An 18,724-nucleotide genomic window follows, 5' to 3' on the forward strand; every position below is an offset into this window, starting at 1 on the left:
ACTGATTCATGAAGCTGCTTCTCTGGCAGACTGAATGTGACGGAGCAGTTGGTGACAACGGAGCGGCGTCCGATGCTTACCTATAGCCACTTCTGTTTCCCTCACAAGCAGTCCTGGATATAAAACACTTCCTTCTTTTAATACCTCTGTAAAACAGAGATACGGAGTAAAAGTCATTAGTGGCTTTGTATTCAGGTTCCCTCATTTGCTGAGGTCTGTATATTGACACTGAAATGCTTGAACACACAGTGATACACCAGTCAGTGTCTGCATCCTGCAGCAGCTTCTGCCTATGGTCCATTTCCTCTTTGCTGTCTCTACACAGTTCTGCTGCATCAGACGTGCTGATATTCCCACCCCATGTGAATGCCACTTAGATTACATTCTGCATACAGGTGGAAGGTCTGAGTTCATGGTCACCCAAAGGAAAGCTCCCAGTGACACCAGTGTGCTCAGATCAGTCTCTCCTTGTAAATACTGTTTTCATGTTAACACATTTTGTTTGACGTGTTAAATATACAAGTGACTGCATGTCTCACCTAGGACTGCGTTTTGGGTATTTGGATCTTGGTCATCCAGATGTATCAGCAGCTCTTGGTACAGAAACTCGATGTGACTTTTCATGGCAGGTTTCAGGTCGCTGTCCCTCAGGCATGTAAACCAGCTGGTTAAGGTGTGAGCCGCGCTCAGCCGGACCTCGGGCGATGCATCATCCAAACGCCTTAACACTTCTGAAGGGGAACACGTGTGTAACCAGAGAGCACTACGAACAGAGGTATCTATTTCAAAGCACAAATGTATTTCCTCATCACTGGAATTACTAACCCTGCATCTCCATCTCTATTAATCAATCACAGGCACGGTTCCAGCACTTCTGTACGCTGCAAAGCACAGTATTTCTGTATGGCATTGCTTTTTCAGTGAACGGATGCACACACAAGATGCAAAGATGTACTGTGCTGCTGCATTTCTCCAAAATAAGGATGTTTGTTGTTAGATTTCTGCTGTCCCACGTAACAAAACAATAGCAGTCATTACGATGCTCAGTTTGAGAAGGGCAGATTCATTTGGGTACATTTCTGAGAACATAAACCCTGTCACGCCGCACAGACTGTACTTCTCCTGACTAATTGTTTAGCAGTAAAACCTCTCCCTAGTAGGCACTGCAGAGAACAGCTCTACTCCTCAGAAGAGCGCTGTCAATTTGGAGTTACTTCTTTTTTTTCCCCCCTTTTAAAACCCAATCAAACCCACCAGTCCCAAACAACAACCCGCTACGTGATCGGGTCTATTTCTGGCACAGTGACACAGTTTGCTCTTGGCACTCTGAAACACAGCACAGGGAACAATGTGACTGCCATTTATATAATGCATTGCTGCTCTGCTCTCACCATAGTTAGAAGATTATTTCACATGGTCTAAACTAAGAAGCAATGCGGATGAAGTAGCAGCAAGCCTTGCAGACAGTAACACTGAAGTTCCATCTAGTGGTGTAACACGTAACATCAGCAACACTTCACAGTTCTGCTCATGAATACATATCTGAATAGTTAACATGTACCAAGTAAGAGGTCGGAGAAGTAGCGCCAGAATATATTTATGGGAATAAAATAAGAAGTCAGCATAAAATCTACCCCTGTTTGGAGTCCACACTGTGTGAAGGCTTTTTTGCTCTTTACATAGGATTAAAGCCACTTGGCATAGTGACACCACGCAGACTGCCATTCCCCAGCCCGTGTTAGTGCCTGCACTGCTCACAGCCACACAGGTGAAGTGCAGTGTGCACAGTGAATGTGTCTGCACGCCAGCACAGACCCTCAGTGTGGCAAACAGAGCCACTGGAATGTGTCAGGGAAAAGCAAGTGTCACTACACAGTACAGAGACACACCTCCCCAAGCCCCTGACCCCTACACGTACCCGGGTAAGCTTTGCCAAGCTGCATTTCATCCAATTGCCTCCCACAGACTTTTAAAATACTGCCAACAATGCGGCAGCCCAGCAGCCGACTGATGTGAGAGTCTTCGTCCATGGCAGCAATAATCTGGGGCATTAACACATCTTTGACTTGTAAGATCTGGGATGAATAGCAAAAACATCAAAGGACAGCTTTTCAGTCACTCTAAGACACTTCTGCTTACATAAGTTGCGTAATTAAGCCCCATTTTTGCTTGGAAGCAAGCTTGGGAAATAAAAGCCAGCAATATATCACACAGTTCATGAGCACTCGGTATATATGTGTATGAGTTTCCTAAAGCTGATCAAAGCCTTAGACTCACTTGCCCTTTTATTTAAAAATGATATACAAATCCTGGCCAGACTTTGAATGATCTGGAGACGAGGCAGCATATGCACCAGTAGATGGTGCTCTTATTCCAAAAGGAAGTTTTTAAATAAAGACCACTTTACCATAACACTTTCCAAGTTTACTGCTTGCCCTCAGTACACACACTTTGTGTTGATGCAAAAGGGCATCAACATCACTCACTGACAGAAAACCGTTTAACAACAGAAAACTCACACGTGTTAACTGAACACAGGGCTTAAACATCCCTTACCAAGGGTGTGACCATTGGGTAACACTGAGCATGTTCCCAGTGCTCTGTTCCCAAAGGCTGTTTGTGAGCAGACAGGCTTCAGCCCCCGCTCCTCCATCGCTGCAGCACCTAGCATTTCTTGGAGGATGCTCCCTGCCAGCGCTCCGCTTCAGTTTCCATAGATACCCCTCAGGTTCCATCTCAGCCCTTTCCAGAGCTCCTTTAGATGATTTTCCCAAGCTGCCCCGTGGGCTCCAAGGCAACCAGACAAGCTGTCATTACCACGTGCCAGCAGCTCCAGTCCTGGCTGTGTCAGCACTGCTCTGGGCAGCATTGCTGCTGGGCCAGGACAAAGCCCTGCGGTGTTTCATGGTGCTGAGCCCAGCACGGAGCAGGCCCTGCCTCTGCTAGCAGGTCCCATCATCACCTCGCTGCCCACCATTTCATCTGTTACCACTCAGTTGCAATTAATTCAATTATGAAAACTATGCATCCATTTGCAAGCATTACAAACAATAATGAGTTGGTTTTGTTTTCTTTTTTACAGATGAGCAAGGCTTCACATTTGATGAAAAACTGAGGATTTACCTCTTCTGGTGCAAGCACCTGGCAGTGAATAAGGGCCCAAAGGCACGACACAGCTGTGGTGCGGATGGCAGCTGCTGTTCTCCCAGCATGCCACTGCAGATTAGGAGCCAGGATGTCTTTTATCACCGTCTCCAGGTAGCTAGGGAACAGCCTGCAGCCAAAAATAAGAAAGCAAAGTAAGGGCTCATGAGGAAGTGGTGAAGAGAATGACAGGACGCAGAAAAGGATTTTCTGTCATAGAAACACAGGCAGAAAAGGGCAAATAAAAAGATTCTGTAAAAAAAAAATCTTACGTGTCAACATGAGTATAATGTATGTGATAAGCCCTTCATAACTTCATTTTTTGAGGCAATATGTAAGCAAATACCTAACATGCATGGAAAGGAGATGCCGGACCTCCTCCCACTTCAGACAGTGCCCACGACTCACTGTTATCTGGGGGCACTGCTTACCTCCCCTGCCTCATTTTGTCTGTCTGTGAGTGCTGATGGGACTCATTAATACCTGTAAGGCCCTTTGAGACTTCCCAATGAAGAGTTCACCATGTGAGAAGTACGAATGTGACTGCTGAGACCAGAACTGCGACCCTGCAGGGAGCACCCAAGCACTGAGCTTTCCCCAGCCCCAGAAGCTGCTTCCCTCGAGGACCTGAGGTCTGTAGGACTTCCCAGTGGTGCCAGTCCCAGTCCCAGTTTGCTTTCATCACAGACGTACACATCTGTGCCATTTTTGCTGTCAGTTTTCCCTGCTTCTCCAGTGAACAGAATCGCGACCTCTGCCACCAACCACACACAGCCACACGATGGAGGCCCACAGCCCTGGCTGCTGCTTGCTCAGCACAGAAAGGAGAAGTGCCTGAGGCTTACTAGGCATCAGCTCGTGCCTCACGTCCAGCAGGTGGCATGTCAGGCTCAGGCATAAGGAGAAATCCATAGTCCCATCGGACACATGGGAATTTGTCAAAAACCTTTAGATTTACTATTTTAAACACATTTCTGAGAGTTCCTAATTTCCCATTCAACAATTTGCTCGCAAAAAATGTCATTAATGGTCACCACTGTTGCAAATTTCCTTTTAGTTCCAAAGCAGCTCTGCGTTATCTGATCAGTAGCTGCTTCTGTCCCTTAATAAAGCACTCTGTTAAAGTGCAAAGGAAAACGAGCTGTCAAACTGCAGAGGTAAGATGCATCAGCATCACATTAACCCCAACTCTGTGCTGTCTGGGAGAATATCTGCTCCATCACTTTGAAACAGAATCGGGAAGGCCATGGCTGGCAGCTATCTGACACAACGACCAAACCACTGCGGTCAGCATAGTAACAGAAACCCCTCCTATCTAAACTGTAGTGCAGCTGAACGGATTACTGCCAGCAATCTAGGTGTTTGTGTAAGCAGAACTTACTGTTACTTCACCACACTCTCTCATCAGCGCTTTTTGCTGCTCCTAATGCAAGCAAATCCTCCCTCTCCCTACTTTCACATCTTACTGTTGCAAGCACTTGTAATCTGATGTTATGTGTATGTAAGGATACACAGTCACAGAAAACAAAGCGGACCACACGGACCAAATTGAGCTCTGCTCACCCCCGGGAGTTGACGGTCTCGTTGGCTTTCTGGAGCAACTCTGATAAAACAGTGAAAAGCTTTAAGCGCATCTGAGGATCTTTGTTTGGCTGAAGACACGTCTTTAGGATGAGAATAAAGTCATGGAGAGCTTCACCTATGACAGGACCTAGAAAATGAACACACAAGGCACAATACAATTCATTTCTGTTTGGATGTTTCATACACAGGTACTTTAAAGTTGGAATTAATGCTGCTATGAGTGTGGCAGCACTCCGAGCACGACTTATTTGCTTTCTTCTCCTGATGAGTTTTCCCGAGTGCAGCATGCAAGGAGAAGTGTCGGAGCACAGGAAAGGATGCGTTCAAAAGGGTCAGCCTCAAAACTTGGGTAATAAAATTACTGCCATTGTATTATTTTTCCATGTTAAATAATGCTCGTTTATATTTTATGAGAGAACCTAAAATGCAGTCCTTGGGAGCTATTATTTGAGGCAAGAAAATTCCCAAATTCATGCACTAAACTATGAACGTTTCCACCTCCTCTGATGAATTCTGTTTTATCACTAACCAAGAAGTAAGAAATCAGCTGTCAGCCCAACACAGGAAGTGACTTTGTCAGAGGAAGTGCTGACCTTCTCCTTGACAACAACTCAAATCTGCATGGTTTTTAAGAGGAAGATGCACGGACCACAGACTTGCTTTATTCTGTAAGCTGCTCGCAGTGAATGCTCCTGCTGCTGTGTGCTGTGAACTGCCTTCCCCTAGAAACTTCTCCAGCTTCCCTTTCCTGTGATGCACACTCACTCAACTCCTGCCATGCAGAACCTGCCCAGGAGGAGACAATGCCTGGGCCTCCCCGGTGACCAGAACATTCTGCACGTGTGCACTGCAGTCCTTTCCAAAACAAGTTCAAGAGCATTTAGTTATCTCTGGAAATGTAATGATTAATTAAAAATAAAATAAATCTCCAGTGTCTAGACTTGTGCAATTCAGGGTGAATGTTAAGCTGCAGTTTGCTAAATTTCCATGTCAACAAGTAGGTCTTTATTTTCTTAACATTTATTTGAGATATATTGCTTCATGTGCTTCATTCTTAGGACATTTATTATATCATACTGATAACACCAAATCCAACAGATGGGAAACAAGCAAAATAATCTGGGCTGCTTGCTTCAGAGTGAGCACACATTCCTGAAAAGCAGTTAAAACTGAGACATTGGAAATGAGTAAACCTGATTACATTGATTAAAAAGCAGCATTCCGTGTGGGAATGATAAGAGAGAAAAACAAACAAACAAGCAGCTTAGCCCTCAGAGCTGCTGTGTTAGACAGAAAACCCAGACAGCAGCACATAACCGGCGTGGGGGACAAGTCACAACGGCTGCCCTGACACTCCATGATTTATTTGCCACTAAGGAGAAGCCAGACAACTGTCTAGGAGTTCCTCAGTCATGGGGAGAGGAATGCAAGTGTGAAGGAAAGTTGGCTTCTCAGAGCTTGCAATGAAAAACTTTTTGTTCTTTCCACAGATAAGAGAAGTACTTCATCCCGTTGCCGTGTAAAGCAGCAGCAAGTTGGTTCCTCACTGAGTTGGTTGCTCACAGAGGATCACTGAGTTGCTGGTTGTTTGTTTGTTTGTGGGTTGGCTTTTCTTGTTTCACTTTCTGTTTTCCTCAATGACCCTGCTTCACGACAAGTGCTGGAGTCAGAACAGACATCTCTTATCTCTGCATCCACCAGGTGCAAGCACTTCTTCCTTGGATTTCATGCTTCTTGTTTTGGAAGGAAGGCTGTTTTCTAACTCTGCATTGGAGTTGGAGGGCTTTCTCCCCAGATTTCACAGGCTCCTTGCAGTGAGGAGTCCTTTGCAACTGGAGCTGCCTGAACATGTTCATTTTTGCTTTTCATCATACTTGCAGAGCTTCTGAATACTCCATTATTCATTATAAAATACCACATGTCTGCAGGCTACCGAGATCATTACTTTATCGTTTCATTTTTAGGAACTGGATGGGCTATCACAGTACTAAATAAGTCATACCTGAATGAGTTGCAATGACATCTAACTGTAATATTTCTGGAGAATAGCAGGTCCAACTATCGTGTGACACTGAGACCCATTCCAGAAGCTGAAGGATATGCTGCTTGTAGAGACAAAGAAACCCATCCAATTGCTGCACTTCAGCTAATGAACGCATTGTTTCTTCTGCCTGTTAGGAAAAGAGAGGTGACATACTTTATCTTCACTGGATATTTGAGAAACAGGTGAACCTTTGAAAACTCTCTGTATACCATAAGAAAGGGAAAGCATTCCTACACTTGCAATTTGGACGATCAAGACCAACACATACAATATAATAACTGTATTATTATATTGTACTGCCTATAATAATTCTTTAAGTCTGACTTCAACAGATAGTTGTCCTGATCTCAGAACAAATTGTAAGGAACACAGCAATGCAGGACCAAAATTAAAGCATCTCTGATCCATTTGGAAACCTACAAAAAACATAACCAATACCACGAGACCATTCCTGTTAGTTTTGGTGACTGATTTTCTCCCAGTTCAACAATGCTTTGAAACATCCACATAAAGGCAATCTCCCACACGGTCATCCCGCAGCCTACGGCAGCTACCAAACTACTGCTGCCACTGCTCAGACAGGGCTCAGAACTCCCTCCTCTCCTCCTGCCCTTGTGTTTTGCTCTTTCCCTTTTCAAACTTTAATGAGGCAAAATGCTGTACAGAAATTCTTGCAGGCACACATCAGGGGCACTACCTACAGCACTGCTGATATCAGCAGACAGTGAGCCAAGAACGAGGAGCTGGGGCTGGGAACCACGGTGAGGAACAGCACATCCTCACTTCTAGCAGGGAAAGCTGGAGCACAGTGCTGTGAGTGACACCATTTGACTTCAGGAGGGGCAGCAGGACTGTATATCGCAGCCACATCTCTACTATTTTTGAACTGAACTCCACCACACACGTCAGCTAAAACATGTCTAGGATCATGGCAGTGTTGCTGGCTAAATAGCTTGCCAGACAAAGGCGTTATTATGGAAGTACCAGATGTGGAGAAAATAAATGAGATTTCTAAAATCAATCAATCAATCCGGATTTGCTAGGGACAAAGGTTATTCTTAAAGCAGCTTTGCCTGCCTTAAGCACAATGCATTTTTCTTTCTGGAAGCATTCTGGCTGCCAGTAAAAACAATACAGAATAACTTGAATGTAAAATACTCATTTATCTGTATATAAATTGGAAGATGCTATATGGCAGAATGTGTCAGGAGAGAAGCCATCCTCCATTACCCCCCAATCCTCAACACCTTTTGTTTTTTATTAAACAAAGGAGGCTCAAAACAATGCTCCATTGAGAGATGATTTAAAATAAGCTATTAACTAGTTTCACATGTGCAATTAAAAAAAAAGGGCAGAAATAAAATATGCCAACAGATTGCTGCACATCTTCTCATTCAGAAGTGTCTCAGTTGACAAAAAGAATAGCTAGGGTTATCTTTTTCTTATATTTGAAAGCTTTCAAGTTTAACAATGCATTATTTTCACGTTAGTAATCAACATGAGCCCAGAGAAGAACTTAGATAGCACAGGACACTGATAACGAAATGAAGCCTCACCTTTAGGTCACCAGTTACAGCACTGACAAGCTCAAAACATGCCTGCCTGACTGTAACATCTGATATAGCTTCAGACTGTTGGGGGCTGTAAACTGTACTCCTCATCACAGAACCTCAGTGCTCAGTTGGTGGTCCTGATCTCTTCCTTTAGCCCCAAGCAACCAGAAACACGGATGCCAAAGGATCAGCAAGCAGGATGCACACCCCCATCAGTCACATCAGCTGTGGCCTCTGCTACCACCATGCTCTGCTGTCTCCTTATCTTCAAGTCTGAATTGAAATTCTATGATGCAAATCTTGGAATTGTTGCTTCTTGCTCTCAAAATCTTTTGACCCTGAATGTGAGCTTCTTTCCTGAACAACAGGTTTGCATTCGTAAAGCTAGATGCAATCCATTTGTTCTATGTGGTCTTCAGCTGTTTTCATGTGGACTTCCTGCCTTCTGCAAGTCAGGCAGAACTCCCAGCAACTGGGGAGAAAGGCAAAATGCAGCAGGCTGGATTTGCCTCGGTGACAAACTTACACACTGCAATTATGTCATCTTGACACCAGATACTCTATTTGTCTAGCTGAAATAAAGCCTAATGAGAAAAAAGATCCTCATCCAAAGTACTGTCAGCTTTAAAAGTTGTCTGTAACTGCAGGAACATCCTAAACCTTTAATAATCCTGAGAGATTAACTTTTCTGTAGATGAAAATCATGATTTACCCCCATGAAATGGCTTCCTTTGCAGGAGGATGAATTCATAAGTTCTAAGCAAACGCTGCTAACTTTACAGACCACTTAAGGGCTAAACAGACAAGATACTGGAAGTATCTGAGGTTTAAAAGCCACAGAGCCAAAAAATGAAATAAAATAAATCCTGCTCTCAAACCCACTCTCCATGAATGAGATCTTCATGCTGTACCTCTTTGTCCTGCAAAGCATTCTTAATACCTGCTCCGTTTCACTTCTTTCAGAACAGTTTTCTAAGCGTCTGCCTGGTTGGAGGCAGCCTGTCAGCTGGGGCCATAAACACTGATGGTGCACAGGCCTCTGGAATAGCATGCCTGGGAGCAAGAGCCAAGGAAGTAGAACAGCCACCACATTTAGGAAGCACAAATTTAAGAAATTGGGTGGTGATTATACTACACGAGGATGGCTTGCTGATTTATTTAGCTCAGGAAATTACGAGGAACAGAGGAATAAGGGGTGAGAGAATGCTGAGGCCAAAAGCTCATCTATTATTAGGGTATCTACAGATGTCCTTGTTTTTAAGGCATTCCTGCAACAACATTTAAACTTTCCATTCTGGCTGGGGGTTAAAAGGTCAGCCACTGTAAAATCAGTCAGATGTGTGTTTAAACAGAAGAAAAAAGAAAATAATTAAAGGATTAATTTTATTACTATTAAGGCTAGTCCTCCTTTTGATTGGTGGGTCTGGAAAAGCCACGCTGTTTTCTGGTGACCCGCTTTCCCAGTGCCAACTTCTTGCACAATTTAGTCCCTCTCACCAACGTTAGCTCCGTCCCAAAGTCAGGTGCTCTCCAAGCACTGTGCTGCCCTTTACATGCACCCTGTTCATAAACTCACACATTGGGATGTTGTGGATCAAGACAGAATAGTTAATAAGACTGCACTTTTAGAAGAAGGATTCCTGCCCCTTTCACTCCTGCATAACCTCAGACACTCAAAGAGAATTTACCCCATGTAAAGATTCTCTTGATTGGCATTAAGAGTCAGCGAGAGATGCACGACTTTGGGCTGGCCACAAGGCATCACTCCCCAGTGATGGGGACGTGTGATGCCACAGAGAAGGGTGTTTGAAGAACAGTTTTATTGCTAAACACATAATCCAAGTATTTGCTTGAGCTCACTTCACCCTAACAGAGTACATCTGATGAATTTGAAGCCATGCATGTCTAAATGTTCAGCTATTACAGTTCTGCGCAATTTTTGAAATATCAACTCCTGTACACACATACGTATGGAAAATGAGCAGTCCCCAAACTAATAGCATGGAATAACTTCTTAGCTCTCTCAGGTTTTGATATGATTTTGAATATGTTGTCTATATCTGTTTTAAACAGACTAAAACCAAAGTAACTTCAGCCATGGAAAGAGGTGAGCAGACAGAGTCGGAGTTAAAGTCAGGTAACAGCAAATAATTTCAAACTATTCCAATCTTTGTGAAAGAGCTCTTAGAGAAGAATTTCTGTGGTTTAAAGCCTAGCAGACAGACAAAAAAATATGGCTTTGTTTGAACAAAGCAGTTTATCAACATTAAAACAAAGAAATACAGCAGAATACTGGAAGAGTTCATAGCTTACCTTCTCTTTAAGGTGCTGAGAACTCGGTACTGCCATCACTGTCACCAAAACTTTCATGAGCTGCAAGCAAATTTCTTGGCAGTTGTCCTGGCACACTTCAATCAATGCTTGTACACAACAAAGCAATTGTTCCATATAAAGGACCTTTTTTAAAAAAATAAAAGCATGTATTTATTATGTTATTAGAAAATATAACGTTCTCTTTAAGAGAGAGATAAGGGAAGTGATAATAATAAAGTCTGAGTGCTGTACAGTCTTCTAAATCAGTCACATTGATCATTCGATGCTGGATCTCATGACCTACATTCTACTTCCTACAGAACACAACATAATCTTCCTGCCTTGTCCTGGCAATAAAATAAACCACACAATGCTCTGTGTGCTCTTAAGCACACAAAGGCTCTGTTCTGAATAAAAGCATCAAAGCATTTTGCTGTGCTTACAGATGGCACTTTCTCATTCTGAAGTGCAATTTGATAATTAATAATATTTATTACGTCTCTTTCAAATATTATTCCACATGTGACTATTTCAAATGAACAGTAATGGTTAAATACATTAAAAAAGAAAACCTGAGTATCTGCTTTTATCTTTGCCAATTTCTCTCATTTGCTGCAGTATAATGCCTGTTATCTTGATCCAACTGATATCAATGGAAATCAATATTCTTGTCAGTTAGCTTGCAATAACTTCTATGATAAAGTGCATCTGATATTCCAAGAAGCTGTCAGACTACATCCAACTAACAGAAGGGGCCGTAGTTATAAATTTATTACCAAAAAATGATAAATCAAGTCTGGGAATAGGCTCGCTATACCTGTTATTAATCACATGGACATTGAAAACCTTTAGCTAAACAATGTCTATGCAGTGTTTGCTCTCTATTATAGAGATGGATTGTTTCCCAAAACTGTAGGTTAGAACAATTTCACAGCTCCACCAAACACTCCGACTGCAGATGAATGTGTCCTCTGTACACTGCTACATGGAAGTGATGAGCATAAGACCTCACAGCAATTTTGCAGATATACTTCAGGGAACTGTTATCTGAACAATCAGGTTATAGTGCTTCCAGTTCCTAATCATCCCAGGCTTCACAGAGATTAAGGTTAATTCTCTGCATCACTGGTGTATATTCCATTAGGGAGGAAATCTAGTGAGAGAATAACTCCAAATGTATACCTTGCATTGGCTCAGGAAGATAATTATGCCAGATTCAGTCTACACACATGAATAACTTTTGTCAAGGGACGTTTGAATCTCATGAAGTCAGAATTTTCTGAAGGCAACACCACAGCCTTTTTTGGTCATCTGAAGAACAAAGACCTAGGAAACTTGTGCTGCAATGAAAGCTGGGACTGCATTCGTGAGAGAGATCGTGAGGATTCCTCACAGATCTATTTCCACATCTGGGCAACTGGCGAGGAGAAAAAGATAAAGAAAATAATAATGATGCTGGAATTCATTCTCCATTGCACACCGAAAAGCTCTCCTCTCCTTATACAGCAATTTGTGAATATTCTTCAGATGGCAATGGCTCAGCCATTACTAAGTTCCATTTGGGAAGAGATTTCTAATTTATAAAGGCCTCCTTGATAGATCCTAACTTAATGAGAAAGCAACCAAGCCAAACAGAATACAGAACGTGCCCTTAAATGTACAGGTAATCATACTGATATCTTCTTTATTTTTTTTACATGGAAAACAATATAAAAATAATGCAAAACAAAAATAAGAAATGACATGAAAAGGAAATCTGTCCTGAGAAGCCAACACGCCAATCCCTGTGGACTGTGGAAAGCTGCCCATCACTGATGATGACTAAAACACATGATCCTGTTTGGACTATCAACACAAGGTATTTCAAAGCATGGGTTAAATTCTGGCTCTGGATTGCCCAGTGCTGTTTGTACAGCACATTCTGAACAGCTTCACCTTTCCTTCTTGGACTTCTCATTTTCCTTCCACAACAGGGAGCATCCTACACCAGCTCTGAAACTTGAATCTATGTCTGCTAAGAGGATGGATTGCCAGCAGTTTTTTGGAAATAATTAGATTGGGAGACCACAATTAGGAGAATATAATGTCTCAGGGAAGACACGTACGCTCCTGTCTTTGTCTCAGACACGTCTACAGCTACATCCTGAGACACAGTGGGCTGGGTGTGTGAGGGAAAAGTAAGGAGAACAAATGAAGAAGCATGTTCAAGAACCACAGGTCCAAAAATTGGAACTGTCACGTGTTTCCATAAGATCCTTACCTCCTCAGATCGCTGACAAACTCCAGCTTGTGACAGTGTGCTGCCAAGATTGGTCAAATGAGGCTGCAAGATTTCTTTTGGGCTACCTCGAATCACTGCAGCTAGAACCATTAAACACGACGGCTTAGGTGTTACCTCAAAGGCTGATGTGATTAACCTCAAAGATACTTTGGGACTGACAAACGTTCCAATCAACTCTGCTGCCTTCACACACTGAAAAAAAGAACAACGATAGCTATAGAGGATTCTTCTGGAAACACAAAGGCCATTCAACATATCACTGGGATTTTTCTTTTTACGATTCCAGCTGCTACTTTAAATGCAGCAGTTGCCTTGTAGGCCTTCTCCACTCACTCAGGAATGGTTATATGCATGAAGAAATTTTCTTGACATGTGTTCTATAAGCACATAATAAGGCATGCAAGCACCGTGCTCGGCCTCAGACAAACCTCCATGAGAAAGTAACGTACAGAAATGAAGTGTACAGCTTGCAGATTAATAAAGCCTCTAGCTTAAAATGAGCAGATGTTGCAGATTTACTGGTTTCAAGTCTTCCTCCAAATGCTGTTCTCAGGCACACGCTCTCAGTGCACCCACCACCCACTCATTCAAAGCAACAACAATAAATAAATAAATGGGATTTTATTATACCACATTTTGGCAGTGACATGATTGATTTGGCTTATTATAGAAGCACTGACATGGAGGGGCTGCTCACTGCTTGCAATCTCTCCTTTAATAGAGAGGGCTGAAGTCTCTATCCATTCCCCATGACACTTACACCCTTTGATCCCATCCCTGCCAGCAAAGCATGCTGTACTCACATGAATTACCAGTACATCAGGCCTTACTGACTGATGCCTAACCCCAACCAGGTGCATTACACAGACACACTTTACACTGCACCATCACCTGTGCAACAGGAACATTTCCTCCTATCTCCTTTATTCAGCAGCTGGCTCATTTCCCCAAACACAAAAGCTTACTTCCCTTTATATATGGCAGTTTCACTCTAGTGATTTAGGCATGTATGCTCAATTGAACCTAATTAATATTTGAATCAATTTAGGAAAAAAAATATCAAGGAAGGGAAACAACAACTGGTACTGAGTATAAAGCCAACAAAAAGAAACTGCAAGGAAAAAAAATAAGGAAGAGGGAGAACCATTTCAGACATGGATTTCTCAGTTTGCATATGGCTAAAATAATAGTGGGAATGAAAAGAAAAGCTTGATTTAGGAGATCCATTCTATTTAACATCAGTTGGACTACTCGTGTCCAATTCCCCAAAGCAATGCTATTTGCAGCTTTAAATTAAGCTTCACGATGCTTTGGATATATGCATACTGTTGTCTTTGTGTAGAAAAATGAACAGATTTTCTCTAAAAACTGTAAAGAAAGACTGTACTGCCTGTCTATCCTGTGAGAAATTCATCTAGTCTTTCCAGTGACTTATATTTTATTGCCTTATTATTGAACCAAGTGTTGAGACAACAACTGTTTGATACACTATTAGATAAAAATGATACTAATTATCCCTTGCAAAAAATGTCATGAGTGTTAAAAATGCACACACTGACTACAGGTACAGCATGGATCCAGGTGGGTTATGCAACCACTTCAAGTTGAACCTGAACAGGCACGACCTGCACACATTTCTAATGGTGTCTGTTACCCCAAGGCTTTTATACTTTAATCTCCTGCTAATGACTTTTATGGAGATGGTTATTGAAGCTTCATGGAGTTGGCATATAAACTAAACAGTATTTAAATAATTTTATTATCTGTCTTCGTACCAACGATACAAAAATGCATTTATTTTAACACTGTCACTAAATACAACTTAAACATATTTTTAATGTCCATTAAAAGCTGAACCCAACGTCACAGGGAAGTTGCAGTGGCCCACGTTAAGGCCATCCCACACACCCAGGCATACAACAGTGTCCTCGTGAAGTATGTAGCAGATACTTACATTCCTAACCACCTCACTTTCTTCATCCGAGCATGCCTGATACAAAGCTCTGAGAAGCAGCTCCATGTGCTGTGTTATGTGATCCTCTGCGTGCAGCAGTAACACACACAGGAGCTGGGATGCTTTCACTCTCGTGCTTTCAACCCAGTCTGTTAGATCACGACAGAGACCTGGAAGGACTTTGGAGAGGTTTCTCGACACGAGTTCCCGACACCCCAGTCGTGGTCGAGTCACTGGAGAGAAGAAACAAGCCCACAAACGATTCACAACACAATGACACACGTGGAAGGAAAAGCCTCAGAAGAGATGAGAGTTTCCAAGACAAGAGCTCTGGGAATCTGCTTCAGCAGGGAAGAAGATATTCCAAATGCTGCTGAGGATTTTATACATGCAAACTGTATTTCTTTAATAGAAAATTTTAACTCCACACCATTCTGCATCATCCCCCTCCATCCCCCCAAAAAGCACCCCACTTTCTGTGTAAGACTCACCTCCTTTGGGATAATGAGATGGTGGAACACTAAAATCCATCTTATCCTTCAGATCCTCTTCATTCTCTTTCTCCCACTGCAAGCCTATCTTTTCCCAGTAAGTCCAAGCCAGTGTCCTAGGCATAAAAGAAAATAAAAATCATGACCCCCAGAAGAAAACATTCTAAAATGAGTCTTCTGGAAAATATGACTTCTTGAATTCATTTGGAAGAATGGGAAGCATTCCTATCATTTAAATGGGACTATTAAGAGCTGATGTTTAAGTACTCAGCAGAGGTAACTTCTTTCACAGGGGAATTCCACCTCTGCCTTTCTTACCATCTTCATCTCTCACACTTACTTCAATGTAGGACCCAAACAAAAGTCATCAGACATAATGCTGTCAGGAGTAGGCTCACAAACTTTTCCTCCACATAATTTATCTGTAAACATACTTCCATGCAGAGGAAGGGGAGTGGAGGGGAAAAAAGAAAAGTTAGAAGTATTCTGCTTACATATTTTCAGGAATGTCATCAGCAATGCCACTGAGTAACAGAGGGATCAACTTGTGGAAATAGGAGTATCTGTCCCGGAGGTGCAACAGCCATTCTCCAATGACAGCTGTTACAGCTTGTCGAACCTGCGAGGATTAAAAACAAGGGAACAAAAAGATGATTTATTAAAAATAAAAATTAAAAAAGGTAAATACTTCAAAAGATAAAACGAATAACACATTGCTGTAGGAATCTAAGATTTGGTATCAAGTGCATGAGCAGCCTGTGACAGGGACAAGAGCCAAAGATCTCATCTTCCAGCACGCATCTCAACACGACCCCGTGCTCCCTCTTGTGTTCTCTCTCTGACTTGGTCTCAGACTATGTACTGCACAAACACATCTCCAAGGAGACAAGATCCAGATCCAAATCAGCACACTCTAACTTCTCGTGGTTAGTATCTCTCTGAGAACACAAGAAATGTAAATTTTATGTGGAATTTGAACCTTTCCAGAATTTCTCCAGAAAAGTGTTTTATCCATTTACTGTAACAGAGCTGAAGTTAAGTAGTTTGAATGCACCTATTCAGAAAATAAAGCATTTTAGTTATAGTTATGTAGTACATTTCAAAAGCACTACTGCAATTACATCTCATGAAGGGACCCAAACTGTGTTTGTTAAGCTTCTAAAAATATATAGAACAGAATCTCAGAGAGATCTGTCAAAAATTTAGACAGAACTGAAGGCCCCCTTAACATAAAGGTGCCTACACACTATAACAGCGTGCAGAACCAGGCAGCAGTGGAACAGGCCACCCACCCTGCTTTTGGATAGCTCACAGCTGACTGAGCCTGGATGTGACAAGTACCTCAAATGAACGAATGAAAGCTGAAAACTGAGGGGCAAAAGCAAAGTGAAAGCAAGATTTAAAACAACAGACCCTGCCTCCCCCCTCAAAAACAAAGAAGAAAAATAACACCTTGGGAATCTCATCAAATAATCGCTGGGCCAGATGAGACAGAACATCATCCACAGACTTCCCATTTCCAAACTGTATCACTGCTCCAGTAGCCTGAATTACATCCACACGAACTCTGTAGTGCTGGTGTGAAATTGTTTGCATTAAGGGCTTTATCAGAGATTCCGACTGCATATGGAAGTGCTCTGCTAGGAGAGACAGAAACGTCAAGTACTGCATTCTCTACGTGGGTGAAACATTTTGAATAGTGTGATTTCTGCAGCACTGTGAGCAGCAAACTGATTAATACTTACACTGTAATGGAGCTGAACGCCAGCAAACAAACACTTCTCTTTTCATTAAAAAATCATCACCCACAAGCTGTAACTGCTCACAGAATTACAGAATTTTTTGAGTTGGAAGCCACTCTTCAAGGTTATCTAGTCCAACTTCCCTACCCTGAGCTCCATCAGAGCTTAGATCCCACCCCTGAGCTTGGCTATCTGCAGGGACCACTCTGGGCACCTTGTACCACCACCTCACTGCCTTTAGTGTAAGAAACTATTTCCTTATAACCAATCTAAATACATCCTGTTTTTGTTTAAAACCATTTTCCCTTGTTCTACCACGCTGACTCTGATAGTTTGTCCCCTTTTTTCTTACATCCCCTTCAGATACTGAGGACCAATCTTAGGTTTCCCCAGAGCCTTCCCTTCTCCAGGCTGCACAGCCCCAGCTCTCTCAGCCTGTCCTCGTAGGAGAGGTGTTCCATCCCTCAGGTCACTTTTATGGCCCTCCTCTGGACACACTCCAACAGGTCCACATCTCTCCTGCACCGAGGACTCCCCATATGGACACAGTCCTCCAGGTGAGGCCTCCCAGCACAGAGAAGAGGGACGAGATCACTCTCTCACCCTGCTGGCCACACCTTTGAGGCAGCCCAGTGCACAGTTGGCTCTCTGGGCTGGGACAGCACATTGCTGCCTCACACCCAACCTGCCATCCAAAAGAACCCCCGTGGATACCCCAGGGGCATTTCTTCTTCACTGGATCCCCCTTGGGGTCGACAAAGCGCTCCTGTGAGGCTGCACACAACGTATTTATCTTCCCTGCTGTTGTCTGCATCCCCGCAGGCCCGACTCCAGCCTGGTGCCCCCGGGACACCGCAGCTCACAGCACCCCGCGATCCCCTCCGTGCCGCCCCCGAGCCCCACCTGGCACGGCCTGGGCGCAGGCCACGGCGCACCTGCAGCTCTCCCGCCTGACCTCGGCGTAGTGGTCGAGGAGAGCGGCCTGCAGGATGCCGACCACATCAGATAGGTACGGGGCCACGGCGGCCCCGCCGCGCCGCAGCAGCACCCCCAGCAGCTGGAGCAGGCCGAGGCGCAGCTCCTCGCACGGCTCCGCTCCCTGCGGCAGGCCGAGGCGCTGCGCCAGGACCGGCAGGAGGACGGGCAGGGCCTCTCCGGGCCGCTCGCAGCGGCTCAGCCCGTGCAGGAGGAGCTGCAGGGCGAGCTCCCGGCACCGCTCCGCCGCGTCCCCCGCCAGGCAGCGCGCCAGCGGCCGCACCAGCTGCGCCTCGAAAACCTCCTGCACCGCCTCCGGCGAGAGCGGCCGCTCCTGTACCTCGGCCCGGATAGCCTCCAGAGCCCGCAGCCGTGCCGCCCGGCCGCACTCGGAGCCCTGCAGGCAGCTCAGGGACCGGCTCAGGGCCTGCGCCAGCTCGGCCACCCCGCCCGCCGCCATGCTGCACGGCGCCGTTGCTAAGGACGCGGCCGCTTTACGACGGGCGGGGGAGCGCTTTACGGCCGCGCCGGGCGCGCTTGGCGGCTGTGTCACGTGATCCCTCGCTTCGCCTCTCCTCCCCCCTCCCCCCCTTCATTGCATTTAATTATTCATAACGGGATCGGGATCAGCATCAAATATTTC

At 44.0% G+C, this 18,724-nt stretch overlaps 1 protein-coding gene across 2 annotated transcripts; it reads right to left on the reverse strand.

Moving 5' to 3' along the window:
• Window positions 1–18,553, reverse strand: DNAAF5 (dynein axonemal assembly factor 5). Of its 2 annotated transcripts, none has more exons than XM_065732936.1 (13): window positions 18,010–18,553; window positions 16,817–17,001; window positions 15,859–15,983; window positions 15,365–15,480; window positions 14,874–15,106; window positions 12,899–13,111; window positions 10,639–10,782; window positions 6,731–6,899; window positions 4,708–4,855; window positions 3,124–3,274; window positions 1,919–2,075; window positions 540–731; window positions 1–146 (listed from the first exon to the last, which is right to left on the reverse strand). In XM_065732936.1, exons 1-13 carry the CDS (start codon window positions 18,539–18,541, stop codon window positions 7–9), a joined length of 2,505 nt encoding a protein of 834 aa, XP_065589008.1. In that variant the 5' UTR covers window positions 18,542–18,553; the 3' UTR covers window positions 1–6. The 2 variants fall into 2 exon arrangements, with proteins under 2 accessions (XP_065589008.1, XP_065589009.1); XM_065732937.1 differs by having other exon boundaries at window positions 18,042–18,177.
• Between the last annotated feature and the right edge of the window lie 171 nt (window positions 18,554–18,724).

Source organism: Cyrtonyx montezumae, unplaced genomic scaffold (assembly GCF_038088225.1).
Source record: "Cyrtonyx montezumae isolate F1298 unplaced genomic scaffold, pur_monq_1.0 scaffold_16, whole genome shotgun sequence".
Taxonomy (NCBI): domain Eukaryota; kingdom Metazoa; phylum Chordata; class Aves; order Galliformes; family Odontophoridae; genus Cyrtonyx; species Cyrtonyx montezumae.